Here is a 15,000-nt window from a genome sequence, read left to right as displayed (position 1 = left end):
GAGGAGGGAGAGAGGGTCAGGCCCAGCAACCAGGGAGGAATTCATAGAGAGACAGTGGTAAGCTGGCCCTTGAAGGCCTAGAATGCTTTGGACACTTGGAGAAGGGAGTGAGGATGGGGAAAGAGGGAGAGGGGAAGCATGACTAGGGAACCAAGAGGGGGCCTGTGTGGCAGGACTGCAGTGGAGGAATAAGGCTCCCAAGGTTATCAGGGAAGTTCAGGAGGGGCTTTAAATGTTGGGATAAGGGGCTGGGCCTAGTTCCAGAGACACCAGGGAGCCATGCAAGGCTTTTGAGCAGGGAAGGGTGGTGGTGTCAGCAAGCTCACTCTGTAAGCCAGGCACAGTGACGCATGCCTGTAATTCCAGCTACTCGGGAGGCAGCATGGGCAGGATCGCTTGAGGCCAGGAGTTCAAAACTAGCCTGGGCAACACAGGAAGGAAGGAAGGAAGGGAGAGAGGGAGAGAGGGAGGGAGGGAGGGAGGGAGGGAGGGAGGGAAGAAAAAAAGAAAGAGAAAAGAAAGAAAGAAAGAAGGAAGGAAGGAAGGAAGGAAAGGAAGAAAGGAAGGGAGGGAGGGAGGAAGGGAGGGAGGGAGGGAGGGAGAGAAAGAAAGAAAGAAAGAAAGAAAGAAAGAAAGAAAGAGAGAGAGAGAAAGAAAGAAAGAAAAGAAAGAAAGAAAGGAAGGAAGAAAGAAAAGAGAGAGGAAGGAAGGAAGGAAGGGAGGGAAGGGAAAGAAAAGAAAACAAAAGGAAAGGAAAGGAAAGAAAAGAAAAAAGAAAGAGAGAAAAAACAAGCAAGCTAGCTAGCTCACTCTGGCAGTGTGTGAAGAACAGAACAGATTGTGGTGGATGAGCAGGAAGACAAGGAGACCAGGAAGGTGTCTTCTAGAACAGTTCTGGAGAAAGACAGCAAGGCATGAGCCAGGGAAGGGCAGAGAGGACAGAGAGGAGAGGACAGGCCTGGGAGAGGTCAAGGCCTTCGCAACTGACAGTTGCTGGGGAGGAGGAACTGGAGCCTGAATCTGAGGTCAGAACGTCCGAGCATTCTACGGAGGCACAGACAGAGCCATGGGGTGGGGGCGGGATGGCAGCACCTCTGGAAGGTTAGAGTTCTGGCCACAGAGGCTCAGCGTCGGTGGGTACCATGCCAGACCCAGCAGCTTCCCAGCGCCAGAGGATGGATGCACTCTAGCCCTGCCTGCCTTTCTGCCCCTCAGTCCCAATCCCCAGAGCAGGCCTGAAGAAGAGTTTCTCCAGCTGGCTTTGGCGGCCAAGACACAATGTCATTTCTAGATGAGCCAACCAGCTCTGGAGATGCGCCAGGCTGCAGGGTGCAGGGGGTGGAGGGGGGCAGCTGTGTCCCCGAAACACAGCCAAGGAGCCACCTCCCAGAACCAACCAAGACAGTGGCAGAAGCAGGGCTGGCAGGGGGCCCCCAGCTCCAGCTGGCTGGTACAGGGACAGTTTTGATGGGGCCTCCATCTGCCTGGGCTTCAGCCTCCCTGCGCGGTCAGGCCCCACCAGCCCCCATCAGCTCCCACCAGCCAGAAGTGATGGTCCCCTCCCTCAGTCAATAAGCATTAAGGTATTTACTAGTGCCTGGGGTGTGCCCAGCTCTGCTTCTGGTTCAGTGCACTATGAAGGACACAGACTTTGGAGGCGTCACAGCCAAGTTGGAGGTTGTGTGATTGTTTGTTTTGAGACAGGGTCCTGCTCTGTCACCCAGGTTGGAGTGCAGTGGCATGATCAGAGCTCGCTGCAGCCTCTATCTCTCAAGCTCAAGCAATCCTCCAGCCTCAGCCTCCCCAGTAGCATGTGCCTCCATGCCCAACTAATTTTTTAATTTTCTGTAGAGACAGGGTTTTGCTACGTTGTCCAGGCTGGTCTCTAACTCCTGAGCTCAAGTGATCCTCTCACTTTGACCTCCCAAAATACTGGGATTCCAGACGTCAGCCACTGCACCCAGCCATGTGTTAGAGTTTTGTCTGTCCCACTATTTACCTGATTCTATCTGTGGGCTTCAGTTTTCCAACGTGTCAAGTGGCATAAGTGTGGCTGGGTGTGGTGGATCATGCCTGTAACCCCAGCACCTTGGGAGGCCGAGGTAGGCAGATCACTTGAGGTCAGGAGTTCGAGACTAGCCTGGTCAAAATGGCAAAACACCATCTCTAGTAAAAATACAAAAATTACCCAGGCGTTGTGACGTAGGCCTGTAATCCCAGCTACTCAGACGGCTGAGACAGGAGAATTGCTTGAACCCGGGAGGTGGAGCCTGCAGTGAGCTGAGATTGTGCCACTGCACTCCAACCTGGGTGACAGAGAGAGACCCTGTCTTGGGAAAAAAAAAAAAAAAAATTAGTGGCAGGTGCCTATAATCCCAGCTGCTGGGAAGGCTGAGGCAGGAGAATTGCTTGAACCTGAGAGGTGGAGGTTGCAGCGAGTCGAGAGCGTGCCACCATACTCCAGCCTGGGCAACAGAGAGAGACTCTGTCTCAAAAAATAAAATAAAATATGAAAAGAAAAAACCTTCCTCACAAAAGTGTCCGTTGAGAGGACTAAATAAGAGCATGTGCAGAAGAGAATGACAAGACTTTCTAGTCTTCAGGAATTTCCGCAGAGACCCGAGGCTGAGAACAAGGGATGAGCAGCGCCCACACTTCAAGAGAGGTGCCAGCACACCTTCAGGACGTGGCGAGAGAGAACGGGGCTATCCTACGTGGCCCCCGCCCGCTTGCATAGAAGTCATGCTCGGGGGAGGATTTATTGAAAGAGTTCCGCTCTTGACCAGGTGCGGTGGCTCACGCCTGTAATCCCAGCACTTTGGGAGGGTGAGATGGGCAGATCACTCAAGGACAGGAGTTCGAGACCAGACTGGGCAACATGGCGAAACCTCATCTCTACTAAAAATTAGCCGGGTGTGGTGGTGCACGCCTGTAGTCCCAGCTATTCAGGAGGCTGAGGCAAGAGGATTGCTCGAGCCCACGAGTTCAAGACCAGTCTGAGCAACATAGTGAGAGCCCCCATCTCTAAAAGAATTAATAAATAATGAATAAAGAGTGACACTTTTTTTTTTTTGAGACGGAGTCTTGCTCTGTCGCCCAGGCTGGAGTGCAGTGGCACGATCTCAGCTCACTGCAAGCTCCGCCTCCTGGGTTCACGCCATTCTCCTGCCTCAGCATCCCGAGTAGCTGGGACTACAGGTGCCCGCCACCGCGCCCGGTTAATTTTTTGTATTTTTAATAGAGACGGGGTTTCACCATGTTAGCCAGGATGGTCTTGATCTCCTGACCTCGTGATCCACCTGCCTCGGCCTCCCAAAGTGCTGGGATTACAGGCTTGAGCCACCGCGCCCGGCCAAGAGTTCCACTCTTCAGCTGAGTGAGGGCTTCAGATGACACTCAACACAACAGAGGATAGTGCTTGCCAAGAAGGAAGCTGGCCCTTTCTCCCTGGCTGGACGCTGGCTAAACGCGAAGCCTCCTATACCAGGACAGCCTGAGGGACGTGCACAGAAGACGTCCTCAGGACACCCAGATGCATATCATCTGGCATTCGGGGAGAATGGACCCTGGGGCCTGACTCCCCTGAGGGAAGTCAGCGGGTGGGGATGCCAGATGAAGTAGTCTGCAGTGTCGTGGGAGGGGAGAGGGCGGCAGTGACGGAGGCCTCCCTTCCTGACCTCCTCCAGGGGTCAGATGGACACCGCGGAGGGAGACACGGTGCTCATGAGAGGGGGTCCCTTGCAGGATTGCCCACCCAGGCAAGACAGCCTGGCTGGAAAGGCAACCCTTGCATCAGGGAATTGGGCAAAGTAAAAACCAGGGCCAGAGACCCCAAAATGCCCACAAAGGCCCCCCACACCCCGCCTTTGGGCATCTGCCACATGGGGGGCACTGACAGAGGGCGAAAACAACTCCGGATACAGACAGTACTCAGCCTGTTCTCAGTCATCCTCCCTTGCCCGCTCATCTCTGGAGGGGACAGAATTGCGAGGGGAGGGGGGATGTCAGGGATGTGGGGTGGAAGATGGAGCAAGAAGAACAAAACCCAACTATAGCCCCACCTCTTCCGAAGGCAATTTTCTGGTCCTGGATAGAAACTTTATTTGGGGCCAGGCACAGTGGCTCACACCTGTAATCCCAGCACTTTGGGAACCTGAAGCGGGTGGATGACGAGGTTGGGAGTTGAAGACCATCCTGGCCAACACGGTGAAACCCCATCTGTACTAAAAATACAAAAATTAGCTGGGTATGGTGGCGCGCACCTGTAATCCCAGATACTCAGGAGGCTGAGGCAGGAGAATAGCTTGAACCTGGGAGGTGGAGGTTGCAGTGAGCTGAGATGGCGCCACTGCACTCCAGCCCGGGCAACAGAGCAAGACTCCATCTCAAAATAAATACACAAATAAAATAAAATAAAAAGTTTAAAAAATAGCTGGGCATGGTGACTCGCACCTGTAATCCCAGCTACTTGGGAGGCTGAGGCAGGAGAATCACTTGAACCCAGGAAGCAGAGGTTACAGTGAGCTGAGATTACGCCACTGCACTCCAGCCTGGGCAACAGAGCGAGACTCAGTCTCAAAAAAAAAAAGAAAAAAGAAACTTTATTCGGAAGCAGGGCCAAAGTTTTTATTTCAATGGGACCAGACTGTTTAGTTCGTGCGTGTGACGGGAGAAGCGATGGGCTCTGGCCATGGGTGGGCGATGCGGTCAAACTAGTGTGAGGACAATGAAGTTGTGGCTGGTTTACTTTTCCAAAGTCGGGCCTGCTCAGTAAACCTGGGGCACACGCGTATGGGCCCTGTCTGCAGCCACAGGGCCCAGGGCCATGGATCTGGGAAAGGAGGGGAGGTCTAGCCCCTCTGCTTCCAGCTGGGCTGGTGTCAGTTTCCCAGAAGCAGTGGCCCTTTCCCATGTTGGGGGTCAGGCAGTGCTGGGGCTTTGGGGAGCCAGGGACACAGCTGCACACAGGGACCCTCCAGCTCTGGTCCCCCGCCCTTTGGGCCCCCTGTCTTTGGACAGGCCCCATATACCTCGGTGCCTCATGGGAACCAAACAGGCACTGAGCCCAAGCAGGAACATGAATTCTGGCGTGAGGATAGAGCGGTCCGGGAAGGTTTTTGGAGGAAGCTGACTTTGAGTTGAGTCTTGCAGGAGGAGGATTTTGGGATGCACAAAAGACGAACTGGTGCTCTCGGTGGAAGAAATGGACGCGTGCCAAGTCTGGGAAGGCGGTGTGCCCACGTGGCTGGCACGGCCAGAGTGTGAGGCCCATGAAAGGGTGTGATGGGATGTGGATATGGAATGCTTGATATTACCGGGATTATCGCCCTTAAAGCAGCATCCACATTGGCCGTAACCAATCTGGGCCTTGCTTCGCTCCTCTGTAACCTGGGGAGAATTGCTCCATTTCTTCTTGGACCCACAATATGCCCTGGCAATAAATGAGTCCTATTTTCTCAAACTAACACATTAATCCAATGCTCAGAGGACACCTTTTACAGTCAGAAAAGCTCAGGCTCAAATCCCAGTTCTGCCCCTTCCTCACTGTGGAACTCCTGGTAAGCTTCTCTCTTTTTTTCCCCCGCAAGATGGAGTCATGCTCTGTTGCCCAGGCTGGGGTGCAGTGGCACAATCTCAGCTCACCGCAACCTCCGCCTCCCGGGTTCAAGCGATTCTCCTGCTTCAGCCTCCCGAGCAGCTGGGATTACAGGTGCCCAACACCATGCCCAGCTAATTTTTTTATATTTTTAGTAGAGACGGGGTTTCACCATATTGGCCAGGCCGGCCTTGACCTCCCAAAGCGCTAGGATTACAGACGTGAGCCACCGTGTCCAGCCTCTCTTTGCTGATCTGCAAAACGGGGATAAGCTCTACCCAGAAGGAGAGATCAACATAATGTACGTAAAGGCCGGGCACAGTGTGAGCCGTGGAAACAGGAGTTCCTCATCCCCCAACCCTGTCCCCACCTCCATAGAGGCTCTCACTTACATAGGAGGCCAGCAGGGTGGTCGGGGCCAAGACGAGAGCCAGGTAGAGGCAGGGGGCCGTGGCGAGCAGGCTGGAGGCGCAGATGAGGGGCTCAGCTCTTGGAATGACTTTTTTGTACCTTCTCGCAGCTTCTGCCCCCAAGATGACCCCAATGACGCCGGTCATGATGGTCAATGACCCAAAAATCAGGCTAATGGGAGAGAACACAGAGGGGTTGGTCAGCTGGGTGAGCTCAGCATGGAGACCTTTCACCCTGCTCCCAGCCCCAGGTTTAGCCCCTTGGCTCAAGGGCACGATCTGGTGTCTACAGGGAATATGGCTGTGGGCCCCTGATCTGACCTAGGCCTTACCCACCCTCATCACTGATGCTCCCAGGACCTGGGGACCCTGACCAGGGACCAATGTCCCACTGCCCTCCCCCAGCCCCTTTCCTACCTCATCCCCTATCTCATCCTGGGGATCCCACTGGCCATGTGGGTGATCGCCCAGCACCCCAGGTCCCAGCCTGCCTCATCTCCATTGACCCTTTCCCTCTCATCCCCCAAAACTGCCCACTCAAAATCTGAATTCCAGGGTCCCACTCTGGCCCCAACCTTCTCTCTTTCCAACTCCCAGTACTAAGAGGAATGGAGGCAAGCAAACATGTATTTACTAAGCCCCAGTGATATACCCGGCCCTTGTCTGGGCCCTCTACGTGCCCTCCTTCCTTGAATCCCATCCTTCCACTTCCTGTCTTTGAATCCCCCTCAGGCAGTCCCTGCCTGACCTCCGTCCCTTTCCCACCCACTTTTAGACCCACTTCTACTCCGTTTCGCTTCCCCTTGTATATCCTTCCTGTGGAGACCTGTCCCTCCAAAATAACCGCCACACAGGCTCCCCAAGAGTGCATTCTGTGGTGGCAGGAGATCCGTGGTGGGAGGAGTTCAAGATCAGAAAGATCTCATCTCTACAAAAAATGTTTAAATGATCCAGCCTTGGTGGCGTGCACCTGTAGTCCCAGCTACTCAAGAGGCTGAGGTGGGAAGATCACTTGAGCTCAGAAGTTCGAGGCCACAGTGAGTTATGATGATATCACTGCACTCCAGCTTGGGCAACAGAGCAAGAATCTGTCTCAAAAAATAAAATTAAAAACACAGACCTGACCACGTCCCTGCCCACCTCCTGCCTAAAATTCTCCACCAGCTCTCAGACACCCACTAGATTTGTCCCCAGTTCCATAAGATGTACATTGTTCTTCGTGATCTGACTCTGACTCACATCAACTCCAGGTCCTAGCTCTATTTTCTTCCCTCAGACTAGTTGCTCTCCCCTCCCGACTCCCAACCACACACTTTCATTCCTCTGCCTGGAACACCCTTCACTAGTTTTTGACCTATCAAACTCCTACTCATCCTTCAATACCCAGCACAGCCTACTTGGGGATGCCCTTCCTTTGTTCCCTGGCTGATCCCTTCACTCCCATCAGTTCCCACAGCACCTTCTGTGTCTGTCATCAGGTTCATTCGCTGGCCTGGGAATTCCTAGAGAACAGTAACAGGTTTGGTTTCCTCTCTTGACTCTATGCTGGGAGCATAGAGCCTGGCACACGAGAGACATATGTTGAGCAAGTGAACTCACGGATTCCTCCTACAATTCCCAGATGGACAGATGAGCAAGGAGAGGCTGAGAAAGGTCAAGGCCAAGATTACCCAGCTGGTAAATGACAGACTAGGATTTGAATATACATCCTCACCCTCCTGGTCTATTTTGCAACCTCCAGCCTCCTTTTAAGGGAGCTCAAAGGGGCCAGGTGAGGTGGCTCAAGCCTGTAATCCCAGCACTTTGGGAGGCCGAGGCGGGTGGATCACTTGAGGTCTCCAGGAATTCAAGATCAACCTGGCCAACACAGCAAAACCGCATCTCTACTAAAAAAATAATAATAATAGCTGGGAATGGTGGTGGGCACCTGTAATCCCAGCTACTTGAGAGGTTGAGGCAAGAGAATCACGTGAATCTGGGAGGTGAAGGTTGCAGTGAGCTGAGATCGCACCACGGCACTTCAGCCTGGGCAAGATAGGAAGACTCCATCTCAAAAACAACAAAACAAAACAAAACAAAACAAATAAAGGAGCTCAAAGGGAACGCTGAGACTGTGCCCGGCGTGAACTCTTGAGAACAGCAGTCTAACCAGGACCTTTCCAGCCTCTCGGTAGCTCCCTGTTGTCCTCTGAGCAAGCTCCTGGCCAGCACTGACAGCTCTGCGGGACTGGTCCCTGCCGACCGGTGTAGCTTCCCCTCTCTTCTCCCACCCTCGCTTTGCCCAAATGACTGAGAATTCTCTAAATTCTCTACTAAAGTACAAAAATTGGCTGGGCGAGGTGGCGGGCACCTGTAGTCCCAGCTACTCTGGAGGCTGAGGCAGGAGAATCGCTTGAACCTGGGAGGTGGAGCTTGCAGTGAGCTGAGATCGTGCCACTGCACTCCAGCCTAGCAACACAGCAAGACTGTCTCAAAAAAAAAAAGAAAGAAGAAGAAAAAGAAAAAGAAGAGGAGGAGGAGGAGGAGGGGGAGGGGAGAGGGAGGAGGAGGGGGGGGAGGGGAGGGGAGGAGGGGAGGGGGAGGGGAAGGGGAAGGGGAAGGGGGAAAGGGCAGGGGCAGGGGCAGGGAGAAAAAAGAAAGAAGAGCTTTCCAAACCTTCCCAGCCTTCTGAGCTGTGCAAGGTCTGGCTCAGCCTAGTCAAGTGACCCGAATCCCAGATGTATGCTGGCTGCCTCTGAGTCCTGGTCTGAGCTGACCTTGGCAGGTTCTTGAGATAATCGTGAGACTTAGGATTGATTATCTAGACAGGCTGCCTGAAAAAGCACCCCCACCAGCCCCTGAACGGGAGGTGCAGCCAGAGGACATGGCCCAGCTACGAAGCCCTTCACGTTCCCTCCATCCACACAGGGCCTTCCCAGCATCACAGACTCTCACAGCCAAGAGAGCCCTTAAAGATCTGTAAGTCAGGCCGGGCAAGGTGGCTCACGCCTGTAATCCCAGCACTTTGGGAGGCTGAGGCGGACCAATCATTTGAGGTCGGGAGTTTGAGACCAGCCTGCCCAACATGGTGAAACCCCATCTCTACTAAAAACAAACCAAAAAAAATTAGCCGGTTGTGGTGGCACATGCCTGTAATCTTAGCTACTTGGAAGGCTGAGGCAGGAGAACAACTTGAACCCAGGAGGTAGAGATTACAGTCAGCCAAGATTGTGCCATTGCACTCCAGCCTGGGCAACAAGAGTGAAACTCTGTCTCAAAAAAAAAAAATTACCAGGCATGGTAGCGTGTGCCTGTGGTCCCAGCTACTTGGGAGGCTGAGGTGGGAGGATTGCTTAAGCCTGGGAAGTCGAGGCCGCAGCAAACTGTTTGTACCATTGCACTCCAGCCTGGTGACAGAGTGACACCTTGACTCAAAAAAGAAAGAAGAGAAGGAAGGGAGGAAGGGAAGGTGAAAGGAGACAGAGAGAGGACGGAGAGGAGAGGGGGAGGGAGGGAGAGAGAAAGAAAGAGAGAAGGAAGGAGAGAAGAGAAAAGAGTGGAGAGAAGAGAGAAAAGAAGAAGAGAAGAGAAGAGAGAAAAGAAGAGAAGAGCGAAGGAAGGAGGAGAAGGAGGAGGAGGGAAGGAGAAGGTAGGCGCAGTTGCAGTCAGCAGAGGACGAGTGTCGCCAAAACCCTGGGGGAGGATGGGGCTCCAGGGAAGAGGACAGCATCCCCAGGAGCCCCCAGGACCCACCAGGACAGGGTCAGAGCGGAGGAGGGGACTGCACGGAGGCGGAAGAGCAGCTGCTGGAGGCAGTGGGGAAGCCGGGGTTAAGGGTTCGGGGAGGAGGAGGAGAGAAGGAAGGGAGAACTGAAGGATGTCCTTGACTCAGCATCAAGCAGTCACTGGAGCTCTTGGTGCACAGGGTAGAAGGTGATAGGAACAGAAGTGGAGCCCAGCCGGGCAGCAGACAGCCAGGCAGGAAGCGGGAGAGGGCGTGCCCTAAGGGCAGAGTGCCCGTGCCTCCCCTCCCAGCAGCCTTCTCACACACATGAAATCCCAAAACTAGCGAAGCGACGAGGCCTCCCGGGTCCCAGTTTGCCATCTGTAAAATGGGATGCCCTCACAGAAGATGCTACAGGCCCCTCTGAACGGTGGGGCTCCTCTCATCCCACAGCCCCACAGAAGCCTCACGCCCATCTCCCGCCAGTGCCTTCTGGAGCCCACAGCGGCCCCAAGAGTGGAGAGATGGGGAATTCAGCCCAGAGAGGACAAGGGGGCTGGCCATGGCCACCCAGAGTGGCAGAGGCTCAGCCAGAGCCCGAGCCAGGCCTCCTGCTGCCATCTGGGTCCCGAGCCTCACTGTCTTCACACAGCACCACGTGCCCCACCTCAAGACACTGAATTTTGGAGCTCAGAACTTCCTCAGCAAGAGCCCCCAAGCTGGGCAAGGTGCCCAGTGCCCCCGGACACCCTCACCTGTCAGGGTTGCTGCACGGCTCCTGGAAGCAGGGAGGCTGCAGCCCGTGAACCACGCGCGCCTCAAGCAGAAACTTGGGGGCCCAGAACCCCAGGGCTCCAGTCACAAAGGCCATGGCGGTCACTCCGAGGGTGGACCACACAAAACTCCAGCTGCAAGACAAGGTGCCCCAGCTGGAGTCGGGAGAGGGCTGGGGCTGAAGGGGCCTGTCCACTCCTCCCTACTCCTGGGCACTCTGGGAACTTTTCCATCTTGTCTCATTACCTTCAAGATTCCATAGGTAGCAATTGCTAACCCCTCTTTACAGATAGGCAAACTGAGGCTCCGAAGAAGACACTCAGGTTACCCCAAGCTCCAGCCTCCAGATCCTTCCTGGAGCACCCTGAGCTCCAGCCTCCCCTATGTTTTGGAGACCCCCCCACCCCCACACCTTGGCTCCTCCTCCCTCCCTCCTCTCTGCAGGACCAAATCTCCCCATCCTGAGGGTTCCCCATCCAGCATCACATTCTCCAGGAAGCCGTCCCTGCCTGCCCCATCTTCCTCTGAGTCCTCCTGGCCCGTTTCACAGCTCAGTGACAGAAGTGGGTCCTGTCCACGTCCTGCCTTGCAGTGAATCGTGAGGCCTGGGACCAGCAGTTGACTCCTGCCTGCCTCCCCCAGCATGGCTGGCACAGAGGATCACGCACGCCATGAGGCTTGGAGAGGTGAGTGATGAACTCCCAGCATCCCCCAAGCAACCCAGAGAAGGGGACAAGGCTGGAGAATTCCGTCCATTGAATAAATAAGGACAGTGAGGCTCTGAGTGCCAGGGCCACTTACGGGCAGGGCAGTGGCAGAGGCAAGGCTGGGGCTCACGCCATCTCCCTCCCTCCCTGTGCATATTTCTGTCACATGGCAAGGTGGTGGAGGCTGAGTCCTAAGGGAGGGAGGGGCACTTCAGTTGGTAAGTGGGATCTCAGAGGAAGAGGATGGCTGTGAACATTGGGACAACAAGGGAGGGCTCCCTGGAGGTGGAGAGAGGGGGTCAGTGAGGCTGGGGCAGACAAAGAGGTTTTTCCGTGCCTTGCAGGGCGTAGCAGTGACACTCACTTTTTGCCCAGGTATCTGACGTCCTCACACCAGCTGCTCCTGGAGCCTCCCGCGGCCCCCTCCCTCTGCGTCTCAGCAGCTCCCCGGGGTGGGTCTGGAACCAGCAGGATAAGCAGGATCAAGGCCACGGCCTCCAGGCAGGGCATGATCTGGGGACAGGAGGGCCCAGGAAGCTCAGGGCCGCATATTATCACAGCCCAAGAGACCCCGGGGGCAACTGGTCACAGTACCAGCCAGTGTCTGACCTCTGGGGTCCAAGCCCTGGGAATGGTGGGGGTGACTTGTTTTTCAGGGCGCTGGTATCCACAGAGCGGGATGTACCACTGTTTCTCAGCCCTCACCACTGCAGCCTCTCCAGGCAGTGGAGTCTCTTTGGGACTTCGTGTAAGTCCCATCTTTCCAGTACAGACACCACTCCTTTGGGGTCAATGGGCCTGAGATGGTTGAGAACAGGGACCCTCACTACACTGGCCCTGCCTCCCGAGTACCTGCTGCCCCTAGAGCTGACCTTTCCCTGGCCCAGGCCTCCATCTGCCACATAGTCCTGCCCTGGCATCCTCTCCTAGCGGCCCCTCTGCTCAAACCCCAAGGACGGGGATCTCACTACCCACCTTGGGGCAGCCTGCAAACAGCTCAGGCCATGAGAAGGTTTATTCAAGCCAGGTCAGACCTGCCTCCTTGAAGCCCACCCCACTCCCGAGATTCCAAATCTGGCTTCAGCGCTTCACACGCCAGCTCCCCGGCACTGGGCTGGCTCCGTAGAGGTCTGCGTGCAGCCTGCACTCCCACCAAGCTGCACTCCCAGGACTGAGCTCAGCGCCCTCCACCATGGAGTCCCTTCCTCTTCAGAATGGTCCTGCTCCAAGCCCATGTTGGAATCACAAGGCCGCAGCCCAGCGGGGCCTGCCCGGCATCTTCCTCAGCATCCTGCCCAACTGCTGAGTGAGCCTAGCTGCCAGTCCTCCAGGGCCTACTCTATGCCCTGACCCTGCAGCTTGGAACTTCCATCTCTCGTCTCACGGATCCTCAAGATGCCTTAGGTAGCATTTACTACCCCCACCTTACCGACAGGCAAACTGAGGCTCTGAAGAAGGTGACCCGCTTGAGATCACACAGCTGGTAAACTAAGCAGCCAGCTTTTGAGCCTAGGGCCACCACCTCCCCAACCCACGCTCCCTGTGGGGCCCCAAATGTCCAAAGCTGCCAATGCCTGACCACCCCCCACCCCCACAATGGCGCCGGGTGCTACGCCAAGTGGCTAAGGTCACCCAAGGCTGGAAAGTCCCTGCCGGTCCAGAGGGAAAGCAGAGAGAAGAAAAGGAAGCTGGACTCACTCGGAGGGCCCAGCGCCAGTTCCCAGTCAGCGTCGTCACAGCCGACCCCAGCACGTAACCCAGACCACTGCAACAGAGGGTCAAGGGCGATGGGCTGTGAGGGGAGGGAGGCGGAAGGCAGACCCCACTGCCAGCCTGACCCAGGGTGCTCCCCCATGCCCCAGGGAGCTGGCTGTCTGCAGGCTCAGAGCTGTTTCACTGAGGAAAGTAAGCCACGTGAGGCCCAGATGTCCACTGCCCTTGGTCAAGTCACCAGTGACCTCTGGCTCCTGGCCCACCCCCAGCGCCACTCTCCCCACCTATGGAAACCCATACCCTCCACCCTCCTGCCCAAGGCTGGGCCCTGCTTGAGTCAGGCAAGTTCAGGAAATCTGGGTCAGAGGCCAGGGTCCTGACTGCAAATCCTGCTCTGGCCTAGCCTGCTGTGGGGTGCAGGGCCTGGCCCTAACACGCTTCCTCACCTCGCCTCCCAGGGCTGGCCCCTCCCTGGGCGGGCCACACTCTGCCAAGTGTACGAATCTGCAGGGCGCATCCTCATCACCTCTATTCCTCCCCCAGCCCATCAGCTGGCGTCACTGCCCCCGTTGACAGATGAGGAAACTGAGGCTCGGAGAGGTAGACTCGTGGTGAGGAAGGGGTAGCATTGGGACTCAAACTGCAGCCCTCCTGGTTTGACCTCTCCTACCGATGCCCAGCCCCTGTTCTGACTCCTTTGGGCCTCAGTTTACCACCTGGGAAAGTAGACCCATGGGTAATACCAACCTTCCAACAGGGATAAAGATATAGAAGACGGCCAGCACGCGGGTGCGCTCGTCCCTCACGAAGAGGTCGCCCAGGACGGTGGGCGCGATGGTGGCGTAGCTGGCCGAGCCAGTGCCCACGACGCCCCGGGACAGGAAGAAGAGCCAAGAATACTGGGCGAGCAGGCACAAGACCACGTGAGTTCCAGAAATCACCCAGAGGGCCAGGGACCCGAGGGTTTGTTGGAAGAGCCAAGGGGACCTCATGACACAGGACCCCAGAGTAGGGAGAGGGGATCGGGGCTATGGACATCTCTCCACTCCAGGTTCCCAAAGTCACATATGTGTCCCCTGAAGCCACCGCCTACCCCCCTGCCCAGGGGAGCCCTTCTCCTGGGTCCCACCATTGCTAACCAGGCCAGTTCCCCAAGACAGCAGCTGTTACCCCCAGTTCCACCCCCTGCAGAGTCAGGCAGAAATGAAGCTGGTGCGGCAGTGAGAGGTAGGAGAGAAGAGGTCTCCTGTTAAGAAAGTCCACTGGGTCGGCCAGGCACAGTGGCTCATGCAAGTAATCCCAGCACTTTGGGAGGCCAAGGCGGGCGGATCACCTGAGGTCGGGAGTTCGAGACCAGCCTGGCCCACACGGCAAAACCCTGTCTCTACTAAAAAATACAAAAATTAGCTGGGCATGGTGGCACGCGCCTGGTATCCCAGCTGCTCTGGAGGCTGAGACAGGAGAATCGCTTGAACTCGGGAGTCAGAGTTTGCAGCGAGCCGAGATCGCACCATTGCACTCCAGCCTGGGCACAAGAGCGAAATTGTGTCTCAAAAAAAAAAAAAAAAAAAGTCCGCCAGCTCTGCTCTGCGCAGCTCAGGCTGGAGACTGGGCCCTCACCTCCTCTCCCAGCCCTCAGTGCAATCCCTGATCCAGTCACAGCCGGGAATGGAGCAGAATTGTCCCCACGCAGCTCTGATGGGGCTGGATCAGGGAGGAAGCAGGTGGGGAAGGGGCCTCAGGGGACTGGGCAGAGGCATGGACACCTACCCGGGGGGAGATGAAGGAGCTAGAGAGACCAGCTCCTGACCAGAGCAAGATCCCGAAGCTCATGGTGGTCTTGCGGCTGTATCGGTCGCCCAGGTAGCCAAACACGGGTGCAGACAGCAGCAGGCAGCCGATGAAGACTGGAGGAAACACACAGGGGCAGCCTGGATCCCCCCACGACCGTGGCGGGGCAGACGGCCCAGCAGGCCTAGGGAGGGAAGGAGCCTGACTCAGAAGCCACAAGCTGGCATCTTGGCAGAGGGCCCAGGGTAGGAGGAAGAAAAGATAAGGTGAACCTCACGGTGCGTGGCCAACATACAACCCCAGCCC

The 15,000-nt window shown here is 56.0% G+C and overlaps 1 protein-coding gene across 9 annotated transcripts in view; it reads right to left on the bottom strand.

The window, feature by feature from the left end:
• The window catches only part of SPNS3 (SPNS lysolipid transporter 3, sphingosine-1-phosphate (putative)), a 57,598-nt gene that overhangs the window by 29,537 nt on the left and 13,061 nt on the right, over positions 1 to 15,000 (bottom strand). For 3 of the 9 annotated variants that reach the window (XM_045375595.2, XM_045375596.2, XM_045375601.2), the window contains exons 3-8: positions 14,674 to 14,810; positions 13,651 to 13,802; positions 12,889 to 12,955; positions 11,555 to 11,703; positions 10,465 to 10,617; positions 5,989 to 6,178 (exon numbers count right to left, since the gene is read on the bottom strand). In XM_045375595.2, coding sequence (XP_045231530.2) covers positions 5,989 to 6,178; positions 10,465 to 10,617; positions 11,555 to 11,703; positions 12,889 to 12,955; positions 13,651 to 13,802; positions 14,674 to 14,810 — 848 coding nt within the window. Of the gene's footprint in view, positions 1 to 5,988; positions 6,179 to 10,464; positions 10,618 to 11,554; positions 11,704 to 12,888; positions 12,956 to 13,650; positions 13,803 to 14,673; positions 14,813 to 15,000 lie in introns of those variants that run through there. The other 6 variants (XM_045375598.2, XM_045375599.2, XM_074018285.1 and 3 more) reach the window with 6 other exon arrangements.

Source organism: Macaca fascicularis, chromosome 16 (genome assembly GCF_037993035.2).
Source record: "Macaca fascicularis isolate 582-1 chromosome 16, T2T-MFA8v1.1".
Taxonomy (NCBI): domain Eukaryota; kingdom Metazoa; phylum Chordata; class Mammalia; order Primates; family Cercopithecidae; genus Macaca; species Macaca fascicularis.
This window is presented reverse-complemented; position numbering and strand designations above follow the sequence as displayed.